The 23,731-nt window shown below is 51.2% G+C and overlaps 1 protein-coding gene across 2 annotated transcripts in view; it reads left to right on the forward strand.

Annotated features, from left to right (window-relative positions):
- OGDH (oxoglutarate dehydrogenase) overlaps positions 1 to 16,224 on the forward strand; it is a 68,582-nt gene extending 52,358 nt beyond the window's left edge. For both annotated transcript variants that reach the window (XM_045793555.2, XM_087861226.1), the window contains 13 exons: positions 7,958 to 8,137; positions 8,501 to 8,653; positions 8,876 to 8,978; positions 9,095 to 9,223; positions 9,421 to 9,571; positions 9,778 to 9,905; positions 9,997 to 10,175; positions 10,610 to 10,681; positions 11,031 to 11,159; positions 11,565 to 11,637; positions 14,628 to 14,791; positions 14,904 to 15,058; positions 15,138 to 16,224. In XM_045793555.2, the coding sequence (XP_045649511.1) occupies positions 7,958 to 8,137; positions 8,501 to 8,653; positions 8,876 to 8,978; positions 9,095 to 9,223; positions 9,421 to 9,571; positions 9,778 to 9,905; positions 9,997 to 10,175; positions 10,610 to 10,681; positions 11,031 to 11,159; positions 11,565 to 11,637; positions 14,628 to 14,791; positions 14,904 to 15,058; positions 15,138 to 15,258 (1,737 nt within the window). In that variant the 3' untranslated portion in view covers positions 15,259 to 16,224. The remainder of the gene's footprint in view (positions 1 to 7,957; positions 8,138 to 8,500; positions 8,654 to 8,875; positions 8,979 to 9,094; positions 9,224 to 9,420; positions 9,572 to 9,777; positions 9,906 to 9,996; positions 10,176 to 10,609; positions 10,682 to 11,030; positions 11,160 to 11,564; positions 11,638 to 14,627; positions 14,792 to 14,903; positions 15,059 to 15,137) is intronic.
- The last annotated feature ends 7,507 nt before the right edge of the window (positions 16,225 to 23,731 follow it).

The following is a 23,731-nucleotide window of genomic DNA, read 5'->3' on the forward strand; positions in this document are numbered from 1 at the left end:
ATGTATGAGGGTTCCAGTTCTCCCTCCTCTTCACTGACGCTCATTCTTGTCTCCCTTCTCTCGTAACCATCAAAGTGGGTGCAAACTCCTTTCAGTTTGCGTTTCCCTAATGACTGATGACGTTGAGCATTTGCACGTATGTTTGTTGGCCTTCTGTATGTCTTCTTTGGACAAATGTCTACAAAGATCTTCTGCCCATTTTTACTTTTTTAAAAAAGATTTTTATTTATTTGAGAGAGGCAGAGGGAGAGGGAGAAGCAGGCTCCCCATTGAGCAGGGAACCTGATGTGGGATTCGATCCCAGGACCCTCGGTATCATGACCTGAGCCAAAGGCAGACGCTTAACTGACTGAGCCACCCAGGTGCCCCTCTTCTACCCGTTCTTAAATTGGATTGTTTTTTTATTATTGAGTCGTAAGAATTCTTTGTATATTGTGGATACAAGCCCTTTATCAGGTTTATGATTTGCAAATATTTTCTCTCTATGGGTTTTTCACTTTCTTGATGTCTTTTGAAACACAAAAGTTTTGTTTTCTTGCTCCTGTGTTTTCCTCGAAGCTCTTAATGTCTGTGACCCACCGGCTTTAACTTCTGCGTGTGGGGCAAGGGAGGAATTTCACACGCAGACACTGCCTGTGGAGAATATGATCTTTCCCCCACCCAAGTGCCTTAGGATCATTCATCTTCTCAAATCTGTAAATGTGTAGCTTTTGACAAATTTGGGGGATTTTTCAAACTTTTTTAAACCACCTTACCCCCTTTACCCATGCTCCCCACCCCTCACCTCTGGCAGCCACCAATATGTTCTCTGAATCTGTGAGTTTGGGTTTTGTCTTGTTTTGAGTTCTACATACAAATGAGATCATACAAGTCTTCAACTAATTTCACTTCGTGTAGTGCCCTCCAGGTCCATACGTGTTGTCACAGATGGAAGATTTCCTTCTTTGATTTCTGAATAATACTGTATTGTGTATCTCTACACCATGTCTTTAGCCATTCATCCATGGATGGACACTTGGCAATTGTAGATAATGCTGCAGTGAACATAGGGGTACATGTATCCTTTTGAGTTAGCGATTTTGTTTTCTTAGGATAAATACCCAGAAGTGGCGTTATTTGATCACACAGTACTTCCATTTTTAACTTTCTGAGGAACCTCCATACTATTGTCCACAGTTTGCATTCCCACCAACAGTGCACGAGGGTTCCCCTTTCTCCGCATCCTTGCCAACACCTGTTTCCTGTGTTGTTAATTTTCACCATTCTGATGGGTGTGAGGGGGTATCTCATTGTGGTTTTGATTAGTATTTCCCTGATGATCAGTGATGTTGAGCATCTTTTCATGTGTCTGTTGGCCATCTGTATGTCTTCTTTGGAAAAGTGTCTATTCGGGTCCTCTGCCTTTTTTTAAATTGGATTATTTCCTTTTTGCTGAGTTGTATCATTTCTTTATGTATTTTGGGTATGAGTCCCTAATCAGACATACGGTTTGCAGATATTTTCTCCCATCTCATAGGCTGCCTTTTTGTTGTTAATGGCTTCCTTTGCTAGGCAGAAGCTTTTTCGTTTGATGTAGTCCCACTGGTTTATCTTTGCTTTTGGTGTCATATCCCAAAAATTATGAAGACTGATGTCCAGGAGGTTACTGCCTGTGTTTTCCTCTGGGAGTAAAAGGTCTTACATTCAAGTCCATTTTGAGTTTATATTTGTGTGTGGCATAAGAAAGTGGTCCAGTCTCATTCTTCTGCATGTGGCTGTCCAGTTTTCGCAGCACCATTTGTTGAAGAGACTGTCCTTTCCTCATTGAGTATTTTTGGCTCCTTTGTCATAACTTAATTGACCATGTAGGCATGTGTTTCTTTCTGGGCTCTCTCTTCTGTACCTTTGGTCTATGTGTCTGTTTTCTTTTTTTTTTTTTTTAAAGATTTTATTTATTTGACAGAGATAGAGACAGCCAGCGAGAGAGGGAACACAAGCAGGGGGAGTGGGAGAGGAAGAAGCAGGCTCATAGTGGAGGAGCCTGATGTGGGGCTCGATCCCATAATGCCGGGATCACGCCCTGAGCCAAAGGCAGACGCCCAACCGCTGTGCCACCCAGGCGCCCCTATGTGTCTGTTTTCATGATAGCACCACACTGTTTTGGTTACTACAGCTTTTCAGTATCGTTTGAAATCAGGCAACGTGACACCTCCAGTTCTGTTCTTCTTTCTCAGTACTGCTGTGGCTATTCGTGGTCTTGTGGTTCCATGTACATTTTAGGATCAATTGCTCTATTTCTGTGAAAAACCCCCCTGGTATTTTGATAGGGATTACATTGAATCTGTAGATTGCTTTGGGCAGTGTGGACATTTTAATATTAATTTTTCCAATCCATGAGCATGGTATGTCTTTCCATTTGTTTGTGTTGCCTTCAGTTTCTTTCATCAACATGGTAACAGTTTTCAGAGGACAGTTCTCTCACCTCCTTGGCTACATTTATTCCTACAGAAGGTATTTCATTTCAGGTATTTATTCAGCCCCACCCCCTCTGTTTCTGGGTCTCCAGTGGCACCAACATCAGACCTGTTGTTACAGCCTCACATTCCCTTCAGATTCTCCATTTGTTGAGATTTGGGGTGACCTCAAGGTCACAGATTCTTTCCTCTCTGCCCCCATTCTGCTGTAGAGATCTCCATTCAGGTTTTTCCCCCGTTTTTTGTTTGTTTTTGTTTTTGAGAGAGAGAAAGAGTGCGCACGAGCAGCTTGGAGGGGCAGAGGGAGAAGGAGAGAGAGAATCATAAGCAGACTTCTATACTCAGCACAGAGCCTGATGCCGGGCTCAATCCTGCGACACCGAGATCACGACCTGACCCAAAATCAAGAATGGGACGTTCAGCTGACTGAGCCACCCAGACGCCCCCCGCATTTTTTTATTTTTCAGTTCTAAACTTTTCACTTCACTCTCATGTCTTTTCCTCTCTGTCTTTGCTGAGAGTTTTTATTTTTTCATGTGTTTCCGACATGTTTGTAATTTTCATCGAAGCATTTTTATGACGTCTTTTTTAATGTCTTTGTTAGATAATTCTAAGATCAGTGTCATGTTGGTGTTGGCTTCTGATGATTACTTTTCTCATTCAGCCTGAGGTTTTTCTGGTTGTTGGTTTTCAGATGAAACCAGGACATCTTGGGCTTTGTGTCGAGACTCAGCTCTTACTTAAATCTTCTGTTAGGATTCACCTCCTGGGCATCTTAGGTGGGGGTGGGAGTCCAGGTTTCCCACCCATATCTTCCATGACCCAGGCAGGGGAGGCAGGCAGGATGGCACAGACACTTTGATGCTGCTCCCCGTGTGGCCTCCACTGACACCAGGGAGGGGGTGGATGCCTAACCACCTCATTGCTGTCTGTCTGGACTCCCCACCCCAGCCTTTGTTGGTGAGGGTGGGGGAAGGCCGTGAGCTGGCAGAGCAGTTATTATCTAGAAGTGTTGTCTCCTAGGGGCACCTGGCTGGTTCAGTAGGCAGAGCATGCAACTTTTTTTTTTTTTAAGATTTTATTTATTGATTGGACAGAGAGAGACACAGCACAAGAAGGAACACCAGCAGGGGCAGTGGGAGAGGGAGAAGCAGGCTCCTGCTGAGCAGGGAGCCCAATGCGGGGCTCGATCCCAGGACCCTGGGATCATGACCTGAGCCAAAGGCAAATGCTTAATGACTGAGCCACCCAGGTGCCCCCAGAGCATGTGACTCTTGATCTCAGGGTCAGGAGTTTAAGCCCTATGTTGGGGTAGAGATTACTTTAAAATAAGTAAATAACTTAAAATTTAAAATCTCAAAAATACAACAGTATTAATTTTAGAAAAAAGAAATGTTGTGTCCTAAGTGTCTTGTTCTTGGTCCTCTGGCTTTTCCTCATCTGTGCCTGTTTATGTGTCTGCATCACCTGCTTCTCTAGCCCCGGGCTGGGGTACGGTAGGAGACAGACAGTTTTGGAACCTGTCACTGAGTCATTCCTCGGAACCTAAGGCCCCTGGCTGGCCTGCCTTCTTCTGTCTACCTTCAAAGTTTTGTGTTTGTCCTGCATGTGATGTCCTGGGGTTTGACCTGCTCTTAGCAGGAGGAATAGGGAAAGGTTCATCTTCATCTTCCAGACGTGGAAGTCCCTATGAGAACATTTACTTTTTTTTTTTTTTAAGATTTTATTTATTTATTTGACAGAGAGAGACAGCCAGCGAGAGAGGGAACACAAGCAGGGGGAGTGGGAGAGGAAGAAGCAGGCTCCTAGCGGAGGAGCCTGATGTGGGGCTCGATCCCACAACGCCGGGATCACGCCCTGAGCCAAAGGCAGACGCTTAACCGCTGTGCCACCCAGGCGCCCCGAGAACATTTGTTTTAAGTATAAATTCAATTTCTTTAGTAAATGTAAGACCATCCAGGCTATCAGTTTGTCCTCGAGTGGCTGTGGTGACTTCTTTAGGTTGTAGAATTTATGGTCCTAGAGTTTATAGTGTCCTCTTATTAGAATCTGTACTGGTATCCCTTCTCTTGCTCCTGATACTGATGATTCATGTCTTTTCTCTTTTTTTCTTAGTTGGTTTGGCTGTAGATTTGTTGCTTTCAAAGGAATAGCTTTGCTTTCATTACGTTTTCTGTATTTCCCTATTTTTTAGTTCATTGCTTTCTGCTCTTTGTTAGCCCTTTCCTTCTACTTGCTTTGGATTTAATTTAGCCGCCTCTTTCTGGTTTCTTAGATCACTGATTTGAAACCTTCCTTATTTGCAATATAAACATTTAATAACATTCCAATTTAAGAATCACATTACACGAGTACAGTATAGGTAAGCCATGGGTTTTTCAAGCTTCTCATGGACAGACTGTGAAGCATTTTGGTGCCACTTAAGTGAGACCATATCCAGGGGCGAGTACCGCAGGATGGCACAGTGTCTGGAAACTGCTCTACCAGTAGTGACCCAGGAAGCTGGAAGACCCCTGGAAGCATGAGAGCTGTTTTCACCAAAATCAGGGATTCGCGTAGCATAAGTGTGATGGTGGCATCAACACCAGTGGGGAGCAACTCCCAGAAAGCAGATCTCGGTTGAATGACAGGAAGATCTTCCAGCAATCAGATCTGCTCTAGCCGGGGGCCAGCTGCAGGGTTGAAGGAGATGGGGCTCCAGCTAGGATGACAAGAGTAAACCATTTGACTTTGGGGTCTCTGGCTCTCAAGCCAGCAGCTCCACTTAGTGGGGTTTTCCCACTGGTACACTCACTGCCTGATGTCCACCGAGAGCCATTTTTGAAGACCTCACTGATGCACCAAGACCAGAAATCACAATTTTCATCACTTGATCAATAGGGAGCTGGTTAAATAATTTATGGTGTACCCATATGTATGTTGTAAGACTTAAATGAATTAACACATGAAAATTAATATATATACAATGCTCAGAATAGTGCCCGGCCCGTAAGTAGGCACTGTGTAAGCTAACTGCAGCGACTGCTGTAATGCAGTGAAACCATTAAGAAGACTTGAAATTTGGGCGCCTGGGTGGCGCAGTCGTTAAGCGTCTGCCTTCGGCTCAGGACGTGATCCCAGAGTTCTGGGATCGAGCCCCACATCAGGCTCCTCTGCTAGGAGCCTGTTTCTCCCTCTCCCACTCCCCCTGCTTGTGTTCCCTCTCTCGCTGGCTGTCTCTGTCAAATAAATAAATAAAATCTTAAAAAAAAAAAAAAAGATTTGCAATGATCCACAAGATCTGTTAAGCGGGGGAATGTAGAGAGCAGTGTGGACGCACCTGTCTCCCTATGTCCATGTGCGTGCACAGCCCCACACGTGTGCCTGCGCACGTCCATATGTGCTTGAAGACACGGAAGCTGGTAAGAGCAGTGGCTATTTGGAGGGCAGCCAGCAGACTGAGGTCTTACCTTGTCAAAGCAGTTCACATCCTGTGAGGTTCTAGAAACAACGTGCATATCGTGACCACTTGTTAACAGTTCCCTACACTCGTTTCCCTAAGTGAGGAGACCCAGATGGGGCAATGGCATTGTTCAAGACATGTTCATCAGCATTCTCCCCGGGACATCGTTTTTTAATTCTCATCGGTTCCTGACCATTGCTAATCTCTTCTTTAGGCAGTGTGTTAAAGAGATTACATTAAAGCAGTTAGAATTCCCAGACTTCCCTGAGAGCTCCTGTTCTGCTCGTGTTTTCTTTACTCTCTTCACTGACACTTGGACACCACAGATCATGACCTGGTGTGGGGACAGGCCAGTGAGATCTGTAGCAAGAAAAGAGGTGGCTGCTTTCCTGACGCTCTTATTGTTCTAAGAACGTACCTAGGATTACCTTCTGAAATTCTCTCCTGAGGCAGCCATCAGATGCTAAATATTTTTCTGTGTTTGTCAGAAACTTAACTGTGCTACTTACAAAAGTAGGAAATAATCCATGTGTCCGACAGCAGAAGTCTTGGCATAAATTTTGGCAAAGCCATAGGAAGCAGTACCATAGAATCAAGAAAATAACATCCTTGAGAAACGGTCACAGTCTGGTGCAAGGCACTGGTGAGGGCACTCACTTGCTGCTGGCCGGAGCGTGAGCGGCGCCCCCGCGTACGAGGGCAGTCTGCTGGCGTTGCGGCCTGCAGCACAGTGCCCTTCCTGGGAGTGACGCAGGTAAGCTCAGCATTCGCTGGAGCAAACCTGTGTGGGAATGTGTCCCCCAGTAGGAGAGTGGACAGACGCCAGTGCCATGAAAACCAAGGGAAGTGGAGCGTCTTCCAGATTAAGGGAGACGAAAGAGGGCACAGGGTGGGGTGCTGGATCGGACACTGGGTCGGGGCAGAAAGGTCGGCCAGGCATCATGAGGCAGTGTGTGTGGAGACTGGGGTTCCGATGACATATGCTAGGATGTGGAATTGGTCAGGCTGGTCAGGGAACGTCCCTGGTTTAGCAAATGGGGGCCCCCTACAACTTAGCCCTGCGTGGCTGGGAAGAAGAGTGAGCATGCACGCATGTCAGGGAAAGAGCGTGGACTGCAAAAGGCAAAAAGAAACAAGTGACAAGTGGCAAATCTGAGTAAAGACTGTGAGAATTCTTTGTGTTATTCTTCCAACTTTCTCAAGTCTGAAATTGTATCAAAACTGTGAAGTAGGGGCAAGCCTAAGAAGATAGCGTGTATGGTTCAGGCCATGAAGGTCCAGCTGCAGCAGAAGTGCATCCTGTTCGTGGAGCTCAGACGTGGCCGCTGTGGTATTATCACACTGTGTGTGTGCGAAGTATTTCATAGAAGGCAATAGGAGATGTAGGTTATAAAATTATGAATACAGAATTTTTAGTACATAGACACAGTAAGGACTATCATGAAGGCTTCAGATTTTCCTTTCAAAGAAACAGTGTTCGTGGGGCACCTGGGTGGCTCAGTCTTAGTTAAGCGTCTGCCTTCAGCTCAGGGAGTGATCCCAGAGTCCTGGGATCGAGCCCCACATTGAGCCCCCTGCTCCTCTGGGAGTCTGCTTCTTCCTCCCCCACTCCCCCCGCTTGTGTTCCCTCTCTCGATGGCTGTCTCTCTCTCTGTCAAATAAATAAAATCCTTAAAAAAAAAGAAAGAAACAGTGCTCATAAGATTAGCTCATCATTATAAGTGAACAAACTGCTGAGTTATAGAACAGCTCCGAAATTTTAAATATATATATATTACACATATATGCGCAAAGAAAAACATCAAAATATTTACAGTGTAGCTAGTAGAAAGATGTGTAACTTTGTTTAAATTAATTTTGTTACACTGTCTTCCAAACTCAATGTGTTGAACGTGGATGAAGTTTGTTTGCAGAATAGGAAACAACAAAACAATAAAAAAACAAACAAAAAGACCACCAAAACCTGAATAGCCACTTGGGGACACAGGAGGCCGGGTGGCCAGCAGCTAGTGGGGCTCCGCCCACCCCGCCCGCAGCCAGCCCAGCGGCATGTCTCTTGCAGATCGGCTTCACCACCGACCCGCGCATGGCCCGTTCCTCACCCTACCCCACTGACGTGGCCCGCGTCGTGAATGCCCCCATTTTCCACGTGAACTCGGATGACCCAGAGGCCGTCATGTACGTGTGCAAGGTGGCGGCCGAGTGGCGGAGCACCTTCCACAAGGACGTGGTGGTGGACCTGGTGAGTGGCCTCCATCTGTGTCTGGGAGCGGAGGGGCAGACTCCCCGGGGCAGGCTCACCGCGCTGCTCCCCACTCGGGCTCCCACACAGAGTGGGCCTGCCAGCGTCCAAGGGCCTTCCCGGGCTCACCTGGCCACCCCTCCGCAGGGCTCCTGAGGCCCCAGCCTGGGTGAGCCATGCCGGGAAAGAAGGTAGTTGGAGTTTTGTGCCAGGGTGTCCCCAGGTCACTCGTTTCATTTCCTGTGACAGCGACTCTGCTGTGAAGGAGGTCTAGATTGTAGAGGAGGTACATTGGGGCGCCGTGCAGGAGAGCGGGCAGGTGCTGGTGGGTCCCTGATGCTGGCATGTCCATGCTGTGTCCAGGTGTGTTATCGGCGCAACGGCCACAACGAGATGGACGAGCCCATGTTCACGCAGCCGCTCATGTACAAGCAGATCCGCAAGCAGAAGCCTGTGCTGCAGAAGTACGCTGAGCTGCTGGTGTCCCAGGGTGTGGTCAACCAGCCCGAGTACGAGGTGCGTCCCCGGCTCTGACTCGGGAGGGGTAGAGAGAGGCCAGGCGGGGAAGGGGCTCCGACTCCGAGCAGTCCTGCAGCCCTGAAGCCAGCAGACACGATGAAGCAGTGCTGGGGGCGAAGATGGTAACAGCAGGCTTCTCGCGGGCCTCAGAGCAGTGGTGCACGTGGGGGGGCCTGTGTGGAGCACCCCCCGACAGCTGTGCTGTGCCCGACCCTCCAGGAGGAAATCTCTAAGTACGATAAGATCTGTGAGGAGGCCTTCACCAGGTCCAAGGACGAGAAGATCTTGCACATCAAGCACTGGCTGGACTCCCCCTGGCCCGGTGAGCAAGGGATGTCACCTGTGCCCCTCTGCCCCGCCCCGTCCACACTCCCTGGGGGGCCCCGCTTGGTTCCTGGAAGAGTGGTGGCTGTGTGTCAGCTTGTCCTCCTGCCCTAGGCTTCTTCACCCTGGACGGGCAGCCGAGGAGCATGACTTGCCCCTCCACGGGCCTGACGGAAGACATCCTGACACACATCGGGAACGTGGCTAGCTCTGTGCCCGTGGAGAACTTCACCATTCATGGGGGTGAGGATGCCCACTGACCTGTGAAAGTGTTAGGCCACGTCCCTGGACGTCTCTCCAGCGCAGGGCAGGCCCCGTGGTCCTCCACCCCTGTGGTGGAGGACAGGGTGGGACATCACAGCTGCCAGCCAGGCTGCTGAGGCGCTGCTCTGGTCACGAGCGGGCGTGCAGGGCGGCTGGTGAGCGCCGTGTCTGCGCAGGGCTGAGCCGCATCTTGAAGACCCGCGGGGAGCTGGTGAAGAACAGGACCGTGGACTGGGCTCTGGCGGAGTACATGGCCTTCGGCTCGCTCCTGAAGGAGGGCATCCATATCCGGCTGAGCGGCCAGGACGTGGAGCGCGGCACCTTTAGGTAACACTCTCGGGGTTCCTGTGGCGCCGCAGACAGAAGGGGAGGGCTCTGGTGTTTCTCAAGAAGAAAATCCTGTGTGGGCCCAGAAGCACCCTTCCCCTGCTCTGGCGTGGACACTTCTGTGGAGAAGTGGCCGCCTCTTGGGCCTGCGTGTCGGGGCGGAGCACGGGCGCCTCTGCCTCCTAATCTGTGCTGTTGTCCCTCAGCCACCGCCACCACGTGCTCCACGACCAGAACGTGGACAAGAAGACCTGCATCCCCATGAACCACCTGTGGCCCAACCAGGCCCCCTACACCGTATGCAACAGCTCGCTGTCCGAGTATGGGGTCCTGGGTGAGTGCCCAAGCCCGCAGGCCCTTGTCCCCGCCGCCTGTCCCGCCGCAGCCCCCGCCCGCTGACTCGGTGCCGCCTCCTCGCTCTGCAGGCTTTGAGCTGGGCTTTGCCATGGCCAGCCCTAACGCCCTGGTCCTCTGGGAGGCCCAGTTTGGTGACTTCCACAACACAGCCCAGTGCATCATCGACCAGTTCATCTGCCCGGGACAGGCCAAGTGGGTGCGGCAGAATGGCATCGTGCTGCTGCTGCCCCATGGCATGGAGGGCATGGTGAGCACGCGCCCCCCCCCCCCCGGCCCGGCCCTCTCCACCAAGCCTGGGACGCTGGCCCCAGAAGCTGGCGCGGCGCAGTGTGGTGCACCCCCATCTCCGAGGGCAGCTGTCGGGTCCTGCATCACCTCTGGTGAGAAGCAGGAGTGCCAGTGCCGGTGCCGGCCATCCTGGCTCAGACCCCCCTGCTCACCTCGCTGCAGAGGCCCCGTGGGAGACTGTCTCAGGACTGGGGGTTGGAAACCGTGCAGAGCCAGGGTGTGGACCCCTCCACGCTCTGGGGGAGGGAAAGGGATGGAAGAACCAGCAGGTCAACGCAGCTCGGCATTTTTTAGACCAGAAGTGACCTGAGTCCATTAAGGAAGAGACGTGGCGAGTGCACCTCGCGCACCTCTGCAGAGCTCCCGAACCATAACTTGTGTGTCTGGTTCCAGGGCCCAGAACATTCCTCTGCCCGGCCGGAGCGGTTCCTGCAGATGTGCAATGATGATCCGGACGTCCTGCCGGTGAGCAGAGTGGCGGCTCCCGCTGGCCCCCCAAAGTGACAGTCCCCCTCCTGCTGCCATGTGAGGAGCAGCTGTCTGCACTGGGTCTGGGCAGACGTCTTAGAGGAAAGAACTCAGGCTCCTCTGGGCTGGTTTCGGCGGAGCGTTAAGACTTGGCACAGGGTGACCGGGAGCCAGTTTCTAAGGCAAATCAGTCTGGGCTGTAGGTAGAACCAGTGGTCTCCAGAGGACCGGGAGGGATGGAGTGGGACAGAGAACCCGCCGCGTGAGGTCCTGGCGGGGTTCCCCGGGGCAGCTCTGCACCAGGGACTCAGTCCACTGGGCCTCCGGCCTCTCCCTCGAGCTGCAGAACCTGGAGGAAGCCAACTTTGACATAAACCAGCTATATGACTGCAACTGGGTCGTCGTCAACTGCTCCACTCCTGGCAACTTCTTCCACGTGCTGCGGCGTCAGATTCTCCTGCCCTTCCGGAAGCCAGTCAGTTGGGGGCGTCCCTGCCCAGTGGGAGTATGGATGCGTGAGTGGGTGGTGGGCGGTGGTGCGCCGGGTCCCAGTCAGCAGGCTCCCGGGCAGGGTTTTGAATGGTGAGTAGAAGGGTGTGTGAAGGGCCCACAGGTCGAGACAGCCCTGGCCCCGGGTGGGGCCCCGCGGAGGAGCTGGGGGCTCTCTCCCAGGTACAGGGTGGGGACACCCAGGCTCAGTAGGCTGGGACACATCCTGGAGGAGTGCATGTGTGGCTGAACGGGAAGCAGCTTTGTCCCGGCTCCTCCTGCCCTGTCCCCAGCCTAGAGATGCACAGGGGCCGTCCTCGCCACGCTGTTGGGCCTCCTTCTGGAGCCTGCGGGGCCTGATCCATCGCGGGCCTGTGCTTCTCTGTTCCAGCTAATCATCTTCACCCCCAAGTCCCTGCTGCGGCACCCCGAGGCCAGAACCAGCTTCGATGAGATGCTCTCAGGTGGGTATGGGGCAGGCTGCCGCTCTGTGGGGCTCAGGGCCTGTACCTGAGGGTCTCACTGTGGACCTTGCCACCTTTTTGATTGTTGGGTGAAGACCACTGAACATGACAGCCCACAAGTCAGAGCTTGCTTGTGAGTTACTCAGGAGGTGTGTCTTGCGCCCCACCCAGGTCTGCGGCCTTCACGTGAGTGTGCCCCAGGCCTCCTTTAGAGGCAGGGAAGCAAGTCTGACCTCAGAGTAGAGTCCCCCCACTGCCCAGCCGCTGCTCCCGGAGGGCATGCAGTGTGGCCCACAGTGTTGAGATCCTCACTTGGACAGCAGGCAGACACAGCATGGAGCGGCCCCGTGTCCCCAGGCTCCCTGGGCTGGGGGAGCCCACCTCCTCCCAGCCGTGGAGCCCCCTTAGTTGTCAGTCAAGGTGAAGCCCTCCTTGGTTGGTTCGTTTTCCCATTTATCATTATTATGGTGAAGCGCACATAAAATTTTAAGGTGTGTTTTTACGTGTGCACCTGGTGAGTGTTAAGCACGCTCACACAGCTGTGCGGCTACCTCCAGAGCTCCCGCTTTCTGTCTCTGGTCTTGGCTGTCAGAGGCCCCGTGTGTACGTGCGGGTGTGCGGCAGGTGTCCTCCTGGGTCTGCTCCTTGCACCCACGTCAGAAACCCCTTCCCGCTTGAAGGCTGAGTAAGATTCCAGCATGCGGATGAACCACTTGTGTCTGTTCATGCATCGGTGGACATTGGTTGCTTCCACTTTGGAGCGATTGTGAAGGATGCAGATGTGAGCGTGGGTGTGCGGGTATCTCTTCCAGAACCTGTGTTCGGTTCGTTGGGTCGTATCCCCAGAGGTGGAACCGCGGGGTCCTACAGTGATTCTGTCTTTAGGTTTTTGAGGAACCTCTGTACTACTTTCCCCAGCAGCTGTGCCTTTTTATTTCCCCACCTCCACTCGCGAGGGTTCCAGCTTTTCCATATCCACATCAGCACTTGGTCTTTGTTTACTGCCCATGAAGAAATACCTTGTTGTGGTTTGATTTGCATTTACCTGCAGACCAGTGATGGTGAGCCTCTTCCCACTCATCTGTGGCTGGCCAGGTATCTGCTTTAGAGAAGTGTCTGTCAGTCCTTTGCCTGATTTTCAGTCGGGTTGTTTGCATTGTGGTTGAATTTTAGAAGTTCTTTCTCTATGCTGGCTGCTAATCCGGCACCGGATAGATGACTTGCAGCTGTTTTCTCCCATTCTGTGTGCTTTACTTTTTTTGTTTTTTTTTTAGATTTTATTTATTTGAGAGAAAAAGAGTGAGGGGGAGGGGCAGAGGCAGAGGGAGAAGCAGACAGACCCCCCCACTGAGCGGGGAGCCCAACACGGGGCCTGATCCCAGGACCTTAAGATCATGACCTGAGCCAAAGGCAGATGTTTCACTGACTGAGCCTCCCAGGCGCCCCCCGGTATGTTGTCTCTTGATGCACAAAATGTTTAAAATTTCATGAAGTCTATTTTTCTTTTTCGTTGCCGGCGCCGTTGGCATCACTTCCGGGAAATCACTGCCACACCCACTGTCGTGAAGCGTTTGCCCTGTTTTCTCCCAAGAGTTTTATCATGGAGGTTCATATGTTGAAGTCTTTAGCACATTTTGGGTTAATTTTCGCATGTGGGATGAGGGTCCTTCCTCTGCATGTGGACATCCCGGTTTCCCAGCATTCGCCAGAAAGACTCCCTCTCTTCCCCACTGAATGGTTGGGGCTCCGTGTCCGTGGTCTGCATGTGTCCGTGCCGGCGCTTTACGGTTCCGGGTGCTGTGGCTCCGTGCCGGCTTCTGAAGTCGCGGACTGTGCCTCCTGCAGCCTCACTCTCCTGTTGTAGGATCGCTTTGGCTCCTCAGGGGCCTTTGAGATTCCATGAATTTTAGTATAGATTTCTCTGTGTCTGCAGAATAACCCGTCATTGGGGTTTTGATAGGACTGAATCTATAGATCACTTTGGGGACTGTGGACGTCGTAGCAGCAGCAGGCCTGCCCGCGGGTGAACACAGACGCTGGTCAATGGCTCGTGTGTTCAGTTTTTTCCAGCAGCGCCTGCTGTTTTCAGTGTACATGTCTTCCCCGTCTTTGCTTATTGTTCAGTGTTTTATTCCTTTTGGCGCTGTGGCAAACGGACTTTCTTGTTTGTGTTTGCATGGGTCATTGTTAGTGTGCAAAAATGCATCTGAGCTCTGAGTGTTGATTTTTTTATCCCGCAACTTTGCTGAGTTCGTTTATTCTAATTTCGAGGTTTTCTACATATGACATCATGTCATCCACACACAGATAATTTTATCTCTTCCTTTCCAATGTAGAGGCCTTTTATCTTCTCCCCCAGCTGCTCTGGCTGGGACTTCCAGTACGAGGCTGGAAGGGAGTGGGGACGTGGGCCTCCCCCTCTTGTTCCTGATCTTAGAGGAAAAGCTCAGTCTCGCACCACTGAGTATGACGTTTGCTGCGGGCCTTTCCTATCTGGCCTTATCCCGGGGGGGCACGAACGTGCGTGCGTGTGTGTGCACATCACGAGGGGAGGCCCTTTGCTAGGTGCCGCTTCCAGAAGGCCGCTCGCTTGGAGGGCCTGGCCCCGACGGTGGAATCCAAGTGTTTGTGCAGTTGTGCGGAAGGCTTCAGGGTTTGTAAACTCGTGGGGAGTCTGAGCGGAGTGATCACACTCCGTTGCCCTGGACGTCCAGAATGGGCTGTTCGGAAGAAGGAACCGGCGTCACCTGCCGGCCGAGGCTGGCCTTGGCCTACTGTGCGCCGCCACGATGCGCTTCTCGAGGCTCTCTTGGTCTGGATGGATTCAAGGGCATCTGGGCTGGTGCGCATTGGCAGCTGCGTGTTGTGGCGTCAGCCCGTGTCACGGCCCTGCCTTGGGGGCCCCGCTCGTGCACGGCAGCAGCAGGAGGGCCCTGGGTGTCCTCCGCCAAGTCCTGAGAGAACCCCCGGCTGTGGGGATTCTCTCGTAGGAACCCACTTCCAGCGGGTCATCCCAGAAGACGGCCTTGCAGCCCAGAACCCGGAAAACGTCAAGAGGCTTCTGTTCTGTACGGGCAAGGTGTACTATGACCTCACCCGGGAGCGGAAGGCACGGGGCATGGAGGAGCAGGTGGCCATCACGAGGATCGAACAGGTGAGGGTGGGCAGGGCACAGCCGGGGCCCCCTGAGTCTCCTCAGCTTCTGGAGCATCCTCCTGGGGTCGCCGCGTGCCCCCTCCTGACCGCACCCCTTGCTCTCTCCACAGCTGTCCCCGTTCCCCTTCGACCTCCTGCTGCAGGAGGTGCAGAAGTACCCCAACGCCGAGCTGGCCTGGTGCCAGGAGGAGCACAAGAACCAAGGCTACTACGACTACGTGAAGCCCAGGCTGCGGACCACCATCAACCGCGCCAAGCCCGTGTGGTGCGTGAGGACCAGGAGAGCCGCCGTGGGGGCCGGGCCATCTGTGGCCTCACCCTCACGCCCGCTGTCACCCCCTCAGGTATGCCGGCCGGGACCCTGCCGCTGCTCCAGCCACTGGCAACAAGAAGACCCACCTCACGGAGCTGCAGCGCCTCCTGGACACGGCCTTCGACCTGGACGCCTTCAAGAACTTCTCGTAGACTCCGCGTGGGCCACTGCCCTCCACAGCCACGGCCGCCCCTCGCTTCTCAACTAAAGAATAGTGCCTCAGCGCTGCCCACACCTCTGCCCGTCTGCTGCACCGCACTCCCCCTCTCTCGCTTACCAGTTAGGCTGCTGTCCCCCATGTGCTTGGCTGCCCCCCCCAGGCCAGAGGCCCCCAGGCGCTGTGACTTCCATCTGGCTGAGCATCCTTCGTGGAGGCTGCGGGGAGCAGGAGGAGGAGAGGGAGCCCCTGCGGATGTCCTGGGAGGGTCAGCTGTGCCCCAGCCCTCCGGCTTCCCCCGAAGGACCAGCCTCGTGTGGCCTCCCAGGTACTGGCCGTCTGGTCACCCAGCACAGGGGCTGCTGCACCCGGACAAGGTGGCCGCCTCTTCCCACCCCGAGCACCAGGCCCCTTGGAGGGAGCCGTCACTGTCCAGACTTCGTGGGGTGGACTGGGTTCTGGTGGGGCTCTCCCTGCGCGGGGAACCACGGCACTGCTTGGGGCGGCTGGCGGGAGGGGGCCTGCGCCCGGCCTGGCACAGAGAGGGCAGGTCCGCTCTCTGCAGTGTCCACTCCCGCCTCTCGAGAGGGTCCCGGGCCACGTGTGGGGGCCGTGCATGCTTCACCCACTTGGGGCCAGGTGGCACCGGGGCCACAGGGTTTATGGGGCTCAGGGCTCGTGGCCAGGCTGCTGCCCATCGCCCACCTCCCGCCTCCTGCCTCCCGCCTCCCCGCCCTCTCCAATACCGTGGAGACGGCAACATTCTTCTCTGTGCTGTGCCTCAACCGGTCCGGAGGGGGAGAGGAGGGCCAGGGCCCAGGGGCGGCAGCTGGAGGAGAGGGGTCGCTTCCCTCACCCATCACAGGGACAGATCTGATTTATTTATTTTGGTTAAAAAAAAAAAGAACAAAAACAACTTTGCATTGCATTTGGCTTGACCCATAAACGAAGTTACCCTCGGGCCTGTCTGCGTGTGCTTCTTTCTCTCTCGCCCCCCGTTGCCCCCCCAGAAGAGGCTGACCCAAGCGTCCCACTCTGCCTGGGAGGCAGCCCCTCACTGCTTGGCCCTGTGTCATGGGTGCAGGTTGTGTGGCTGGTGTACCCCTCTCCTCAGCCTCCCCTGCTCCCTGGCTGGTCTGTGCCCCTGGAAGCCCACACAGCTCCTCCAGCCTCTGCCAGGGCACCAGCCATGCCAGCAGGGCCTCTGGGGCCCCATGTCCCCTCTTGACAAGAGCCCCACCATCTTGGGCCCACAGCACACCATCCTTGGCCTCCTGGGCAGAGGCTCAGGGAAAGGCCGGGGTGTGGACATAGGGGCTGATGACTGCCCCATCCTCTAGGTCACACCTGGGTCCCTTGTCCTTGAAGTCTGCTTGGAATCTCTTGTTGTGTCCTTTGTGCTTCCTGCAGCTTGGGTCTTCCAGCCCTGGTGGGACGGTGGCCACACACAGGCGGAGCTGGGCGTGGGGTCGGGGCAGCATGACCAGCACACCACTGCGTCTGACGCAGTTGGCTGGATTAGGGCACGTGCACGGAGAGCTTCAGGGGCAGTTGTGCAGGGAGGGGCGACACTGGGCCCTCCCAGGGCAACTCTGTCCACTCTGCCTGCGTCATCCCTGCCCCATGATCACACAGAGGAAGAATCCTCACGTCTGGGAGAGCATCCTGCATGCTCAGCCAGGGCCTCAGGGAGGACAAGTGTGTGAGTGCACGTCACCATGAGCACACGTGTGTGCCTGTGCTCGAGTGTGCAAGGGCCTGCTGAGGGTGTGGCCTGGGGTTTTCTGGATGGAGAGGATCTTTCAATACCCGAACCATTTTGAAAGGGGTGGGAGAGCCTTGGCCGGCTCTGCTGGGGCGGGGGGGGGGGTGAGGCCTGAGCAGGCTGCAACCCCCAGACACGTGCACCTGGGCCCAGGAGGGGCCTAGGGGGTGGCACAGGTGGGCAGGTGTTGTGTGAGGTGCCCACCCACTGGGCTGACTCCATCTTCTCCAGTGGAAAGAGAGGGAACTGGAATCCGTGTCAAACCTGTTTCTGCCCGGAATTAGCTGGGGCCGTGAGCTCCCCGTCAGGACAGCGTTCTGTTGGGACTGCACTAAGCAGAGATGATAAAAAACCGTCAGAGCGAGCCACATGTGTCATACTGCGCAGCTAGGGCCCTGCTGTCCTCCCGGAGGCCCCCCACACACACCCTCTACCTGTCAGCCCCTTCCCCACGGCCTCATCAGGCCTTTTCTATAGCTGAGCTGTGACACATGACATTGGTTTCAGGTGTATGACATAGTGACTCCATGTTTGTACAGAAGGCGAAGTGACGGGCGCAGTAGCCCATCTGTGACTCGTGCTTACTGTCACTGTTCCATGTGATGCAATCTTTTAAGATTTGCTCTCAGAAACTTTCAAATGTGCAACATGGTATCATTAACTACAACCACTGTGCTGCTCTCTAGACCCCAGGACTTCCCCACTGTATGACTGGAAATGGGTACCTTAGAGCCCCTCCCCCGGGGCCTCAACAACCCTCCCTTCCCCGCCCCCAGCCTCCGGGATAATGACCTGAGCTGATGGCTGACGCACGACTGAGCCCCCAGGCGCGCAGTGCGTTTACTCCTGTCAGTGTCCCTGTCAGCACTGCTTTAGCTGCGGCTCGCAAACTTGGATATGTTCTATGTGTTTTCATTTTCATGGGGTTTGGTACGTTTAAAACTTTTTCCTTGAGACTCCCTCTCTGAACTATGTGTTGTTTCCTGTTCTCTTTCTGTTATCAGTTTGATTCCATTGTCAGTAGAGAAATGCACTCTACAGTGACTTTCAGTTCTGTTACATTCATTGAGATTTGCTTTGTGGCCCATGATATGGTCCATCTTGGTGTGTGTTCCGTGGGCACTCGGAAGGAGTGTGCGTTGGGTGAAATGCTCTGTCAATGTCCAGTAGGCCCTGTGGGTTCAGGGTGTCGTTGAATCCTTCTGTGTCCTTGCTGATTTTCCGTTCCGTTTCCCGTCAGTTGAGAGAGTTGTGAAGTCTCCAGCTATAGCTCCAGGTTTGTCCGTTTCTCCTTCTGGTCCTCAGTTGTGGTTCATGTATTTCGTAGCTTTGTTGTTTGGTGCGTTCATATTTAGGATTGCTGTGTCGTCTTGGGAGGCAGACCCTTTTTTCATTATATAATGTTCCTCTCTGATAATTCTCTTTGCTCTGAAGTCTACTTTATCTAAAAATAATAGAGCCGTCTGTGCTTTTTTTTTGGCTAATATTTGCATATATATGTATATCTTTGTTTCTCTTTTTCCATCCTTTTACTTTCAACCTGCCTATAAGTTATTTTTTTAAGTGAGAGGCTTGTAGATAGCATGTATTTTTTTTTTAAAGATTTTATTTATTTATTTGACAGAGATAGAGACAGCCAGCGAGAGAGGGAACACAAGCAGGGGGAGTGGGAGAGGAAGAAGCAGGCTCATAGTGGAGGAGCCCGATGTGGGGCTCGATCCCGGAACGCCGGGATCACGCCCTGAGCCGAAGGCAGGCGCTTAACCGCTGTGCCACCCAGGCGCCCCAGCATGTATTTTTTATCCACTCTTCCAGTCTTTGTTTTTTGATTGGTATACTTAGGGCATTTACATTTCATGTACTTTTTACTATGTCGGAGTTCATGCCATATTATTTTTGTTTTCTGTTTGTTCTAATTTTAATTTCTCTCCTTTTTTCCTGCCTTTCTCTGAGTTATACATTTTTTATAATTCCGTTTTTATTTATCCGTAGTGTTCTTGACCATTGGTATTTGTCTGCGGTATAGTTGTTAGTGGTTGCTCTAGGGATGACATTACATATACAAAACCGTCACAGTCTGTTGGTGTCATCATTTTTAACAGTTCAGGTAAAGCACTGCCCATTACCCTTTCCACTTAAAATGTAATTGCCCTAAACATTTCCTCCGTGTACATTTAGGACCATATCAGACAGTGTTCAGTTCTGCTTCAACCACCAAACATAATTTAGAAGGCCTAGTTCTGTTTTATTTAACAACATGTTTTGCTGTCTGTGATATTTTTTCCTTTCTGGTATTCAAAGATGCTTTCTTTTATCTTGTCCTCTCTGTTTACACAATGTGTTTTATCTGTTCCTTCAGGGTAGGTCTACTGGTGACAAATTCTCTTATTTCTCCCACATCTGAGAATGTATATATTGGCCGCCTTTCAATTCCTGAAGGACATTTTTGCTGAATAGAGGATTCTGGGTTGACAGTTCTTTTAGTATTTGGAAAATGTGTCACTTCCTTCTGGCCTCCCTGGTTTCTGATGAGAAATCCTCTCTTGTATTAACTGCCCTGCATGGAACAATTTGGATTCGACTTCAGTTTTTAGAAGTTTGCTTACGATGTGTCTTGGCCTTGGTTGCTTTGGGTTTATTCACTCCGGGATTTTCTCCCCTTGAATATGTATGTATCTGCCTTCCATCGTATTTGGGGTGTTTTCAGCCGCTCTTCCCTTGCGTGCTTTTCCAGCTGCCCTCTTTCTCCTCTCCTTCCAGGACTCTGATAAACACAAATGTTAGACCTTTTGTTATAGCCCCACAAGCCCCTGAGCTCTGTTTTATTTTGTTTTTCCGGTCAATTTGCTCTCTGTTGTTCAGACTGGGTAATTTTTATTGTTCTTCCTTCCAGCCGCTTGATCCTCTGTCCTCTCCATTCTGCCAGTAAGCCTACCCATTGGATTTTTAAATTTCAGTTACTGTATTTTTTACTTCTGAATTTTCCATCTGGTTCTTCTTTATATCTTCCATTTATTGAGGCATTCTGTGTTTTAAGTTTGTTTTGAGAGTGTTCATAAGTGCTTGTTGAAGCATTCACATGGCTGCTTAAAATCTTGGTCAGATAATTCTAATACTTCTTTCGCCTTGGTGTTAGCATATATTGTCTGTCTTCTTAAATTTGGTTTGATATCTTCCTGAGTTTTGGTATGACAAGCGATTTTTTTTTTAATATTTTATTTATTTATTTGACAGAGAGAGATACAGCCAGAGAGAGAGGGAAGTGGGGGAGTGGGAGAAGAAGAAGCAGGCTCCCAGCAGAGGAGCCTGATGCGGGGCTCGATCCCCGGACCCTAGGATCACGCCCTGAGCTGAAGGCAGACGCTTAACGACTGAGCCACCCAGGCGCCCCGTCAAGCGATTTTTTTTTAAAACTGTACGTCTTGAGTATTATGAGACTCTGGATCTTATTTAAATCTTTTATTTTAAAGATTTCATTTATTTATTTGACAGAGAGAGACAGCAAGAGAGGGAACATAAGCTGGGGGAGTGGGAGACAGAGAAGCAGGCTTCCCGCCGAGCAGGGAGCCTGATGCAGGGCTTGATCCCAGGACCCTGAGATCATGACCTGAGCCGAAGGTAGACACTTAACGACTGAGCCACCCAGCGCCCCTAAATCTTTTATTTCAGAAAGCGTTTTCTTACATCACTTCAGCGGGAGATGGGAGAGTGCCTCTTCACTGCTGCCAGGCAGGCGTTCCCCACTGGGTCTCCACTCCCACCTCCGTGGCTGGGGGAGGGGGGTGTATGAGCATCTTGCATCTGTATCCACATGGTGGTCTCCACTGGTATTTGTACTATCACCGAGAGTGGTAAAAGTGCTCCTCTGACCACCCGCACCTGACTGGCTCAGTCAGTAGAGCATGCAACTCTTGGTCTTAGGGTCATGAGATCAAGCCCCACATTGAGCCTACTTTAAATAAATTAATTTTTTAAAAAGTGCTCTTCTGAAACCACCCCACTGGGGGGGGGCAGTGCTCCCACACTAAAGCCAGCTGAGGATGGAGGTCTAGGCTCCCCACTCACCCTTTGCTTGGGCGGTGGTGTTGGCTGGGGTAGAGCTGTTATTGTCTCAAAGTTTTCTGTCCTGCTTTCTGCCCCTTTCTTGGTCCTGTGACCAGAGACAGCTGGCTTTTCTTGGCGCTCTTTTGCTCCGCACAAGTTAGTGTTTCTGGGTTGCCAGCAACTCTAGCACCCAGTCTGGGATACGGGAAGGACAAGAAAACTCAGCGTATTTACTGCTTGGTCATTCCTTGGGTTCTGAGGTCCCTAGTCTGTCTGCCTTCTTCTTCCTCTCTTCAGAGACTTCTTATGTTGTATTTATATATAACGTCTAAGGTTTTTGTTGTACTTAGCAGAAAAAATAGGGAAACTCTATCTACTCCATCTTTCCAAAAATAGGGTCTCCATCAATAAGTGTTAAGAGTACAAACTTGTCCTGAGACCAAAAAACATGGGAGCCACTGACCTAAAGGAAATAAGGGTATAAGCCATATGGGAATCTGGGAAAGGAGCAAAGGAGTGAAAAGACAAGGAGTCGGAGAGGTTTGGGGTCAGCAGGTGGCCCAGCGTGACCCGAGCACAGAGAGGTTGGAGAGTCCCCGAGGTGAAGGTAGGGGGTCACTTGGCAGAGCAAGCAGCCATGGGCTCTGAGAAGAAGTGCATCACACGTTGAGCTATGCTTCAAAGGGCTCACTCTGCTGACTGGGGGAGGGGCAGAGACAGGCAACCACTGCCAGGCTCACACCTGCTCCAGGTGAGGTGCTTGTCACCACTTCTGTTCAACACTGTGTGGAAGTCCTAGGCAGGGCGATTGGGCAAGAAAATGAAACACAAGACAGCCAGATGGGTAGGGGAGAAGTAAAACTATCTTCATTTGCAGATGATCTTATCTCATATAAAGAAAATCCTACAGAATCCATTTTCAAAACCATTAGAATTACAAAATGAAGCAAGCTGGGTTACAGGATACAAGATCATTATGTAAGAATCCATGTATTTCTAGACCATAGCAACGGACAGAATGAAAATGAAATTAAGATTCCACGTGCAGGGGCGCCTGGGTGGCACAGCGGTTAAGCATCTGCCTTCGGCTCAGGGCGTGATCCCGGTGTTACGGGATCGAGCCCCACATCAGGCTCCTCCGCTATGAGCCTGCTTCTTCCTCTCCCACTTCCCCTGCTTGTGTTCCCTCTCTCGCTGGCTGTCTCTATCTCTGTCAAATAAATAAATAAAATCTTTAAAAAAAAAAAAAAGATTCCACGTGCAACAGCATCAGAGAGATAAAGTGCTGTGAAATAATTACCAACAAAGTGTAAAATGTATACTCTGAAAACTATTGTTGAACACAAAGAACACCTAATCACATGAAAGACATCCCATGTTCATGGATCAGAAGGCTTAATATAGTTAAGATGGCATCACTGTCAAAACTGATCTGCAGATTCAACCTAATCCCTGTCAAAATCCCACATTTTTCTGTAAAAACTGGCAAGTTGATTCTAAAAGTCATACAGAACTTCAAGAGACCCAGCATTTCAAAACCTTCTACAGTGCAGCAACAATGAAGTCAGTGAGTGCCGGCATGAGGACCGACATAGAGACCAATGGAATAGGACTGACAGTCCAGAAAAAAACCTTCACTTGATGCTCAAGTTATTTTCAGCACGGGCATCAAGATCATTCAATGGGGAAAGAACAGTGTTTTCAGAACAAATGGTGCTGGGACAAATGATACCAATAAGAAAAAGAATGAAGTTGGACCCGTCATTTAGTCTTTATTCAAAAATTAACACAGCGGCGTCCGGGTGGCTCAGTCAGTTAAGTGTCTGACTTAGGCTCAGGTCATGAACCCGGGGCCCTGGGATCGAGTACCGCATTGGGCTCCCTGCTCAGCGGGGAATCAGCTTCTCCCTCTGCCTCTTCCCTCGCTCATGCTCTCTCTCTCTCAAATAAATAAATCTTTTTTAAAAATTAACATATTGGATCAGAGACCTAAATGTAAGAGCTAAAATTATAAACTGTTAGAAGAAAACATGAGTACAAATCTTTGTGACCCTGAATCAGGCAATGTTTGATAGCTAGATAGCTAGCTAGCTAGCTAGATAGATAGATAGATAGATAATATAGATATATATATTTATAATATAAATAAAAATATATAAATATATATGATATGAAAAGCATAAATAACATATATTAGACATACTGAAAATTTTAAAAATTGTAAGTCAAAAAACACCATCAAGAAAGTAAAAAGGCGGGGCACCTGGGTGGTTCAGTCGTTAAGCGTCTGTCTTCGGCTCAGGGCATGATCCTGGCGTTCTGGGATTGAGCCCCGCATCAGGCTTCTCTGCTGGGAGCCTGCTTCTTCCTCTCCCACTCCCCCTGCCTCTGTTCCCTCTCTCGCTGGCTGTCTCTCTCTCTGTCAAATAAATAAATAAAATCTTAAAAAAAAAAAAAGTAAAAAGGCAACCCACAGAACGAAGGGAAATATTTACAAACCATACATCTGGTAAGGGAGTTGGTCTAGAATATATAAAGAATTCCTACAACTCAATAATAAAAAGGCAAATGATGCAATTAAAATATACAAATGGCTAATAGACACATGAAAAGATGCTCAGCATCATTAGTCATGAGAGAAACCCAAGTCAAAATCACA

This window comes from Ursus americanus, chromosome 3, assembly GCF_024610735.1.
Source record: "Ursus americanus isolate L20-20 chromosome 3, mUrsAme1.1.p, whole genome shotgun sequence".
NCBI classification, from domain to species: Eukaryota; Metazoa; Chordata; class Mammalia; order Carnivora; family Ursidae; genus Ursus; species Ursus americanus.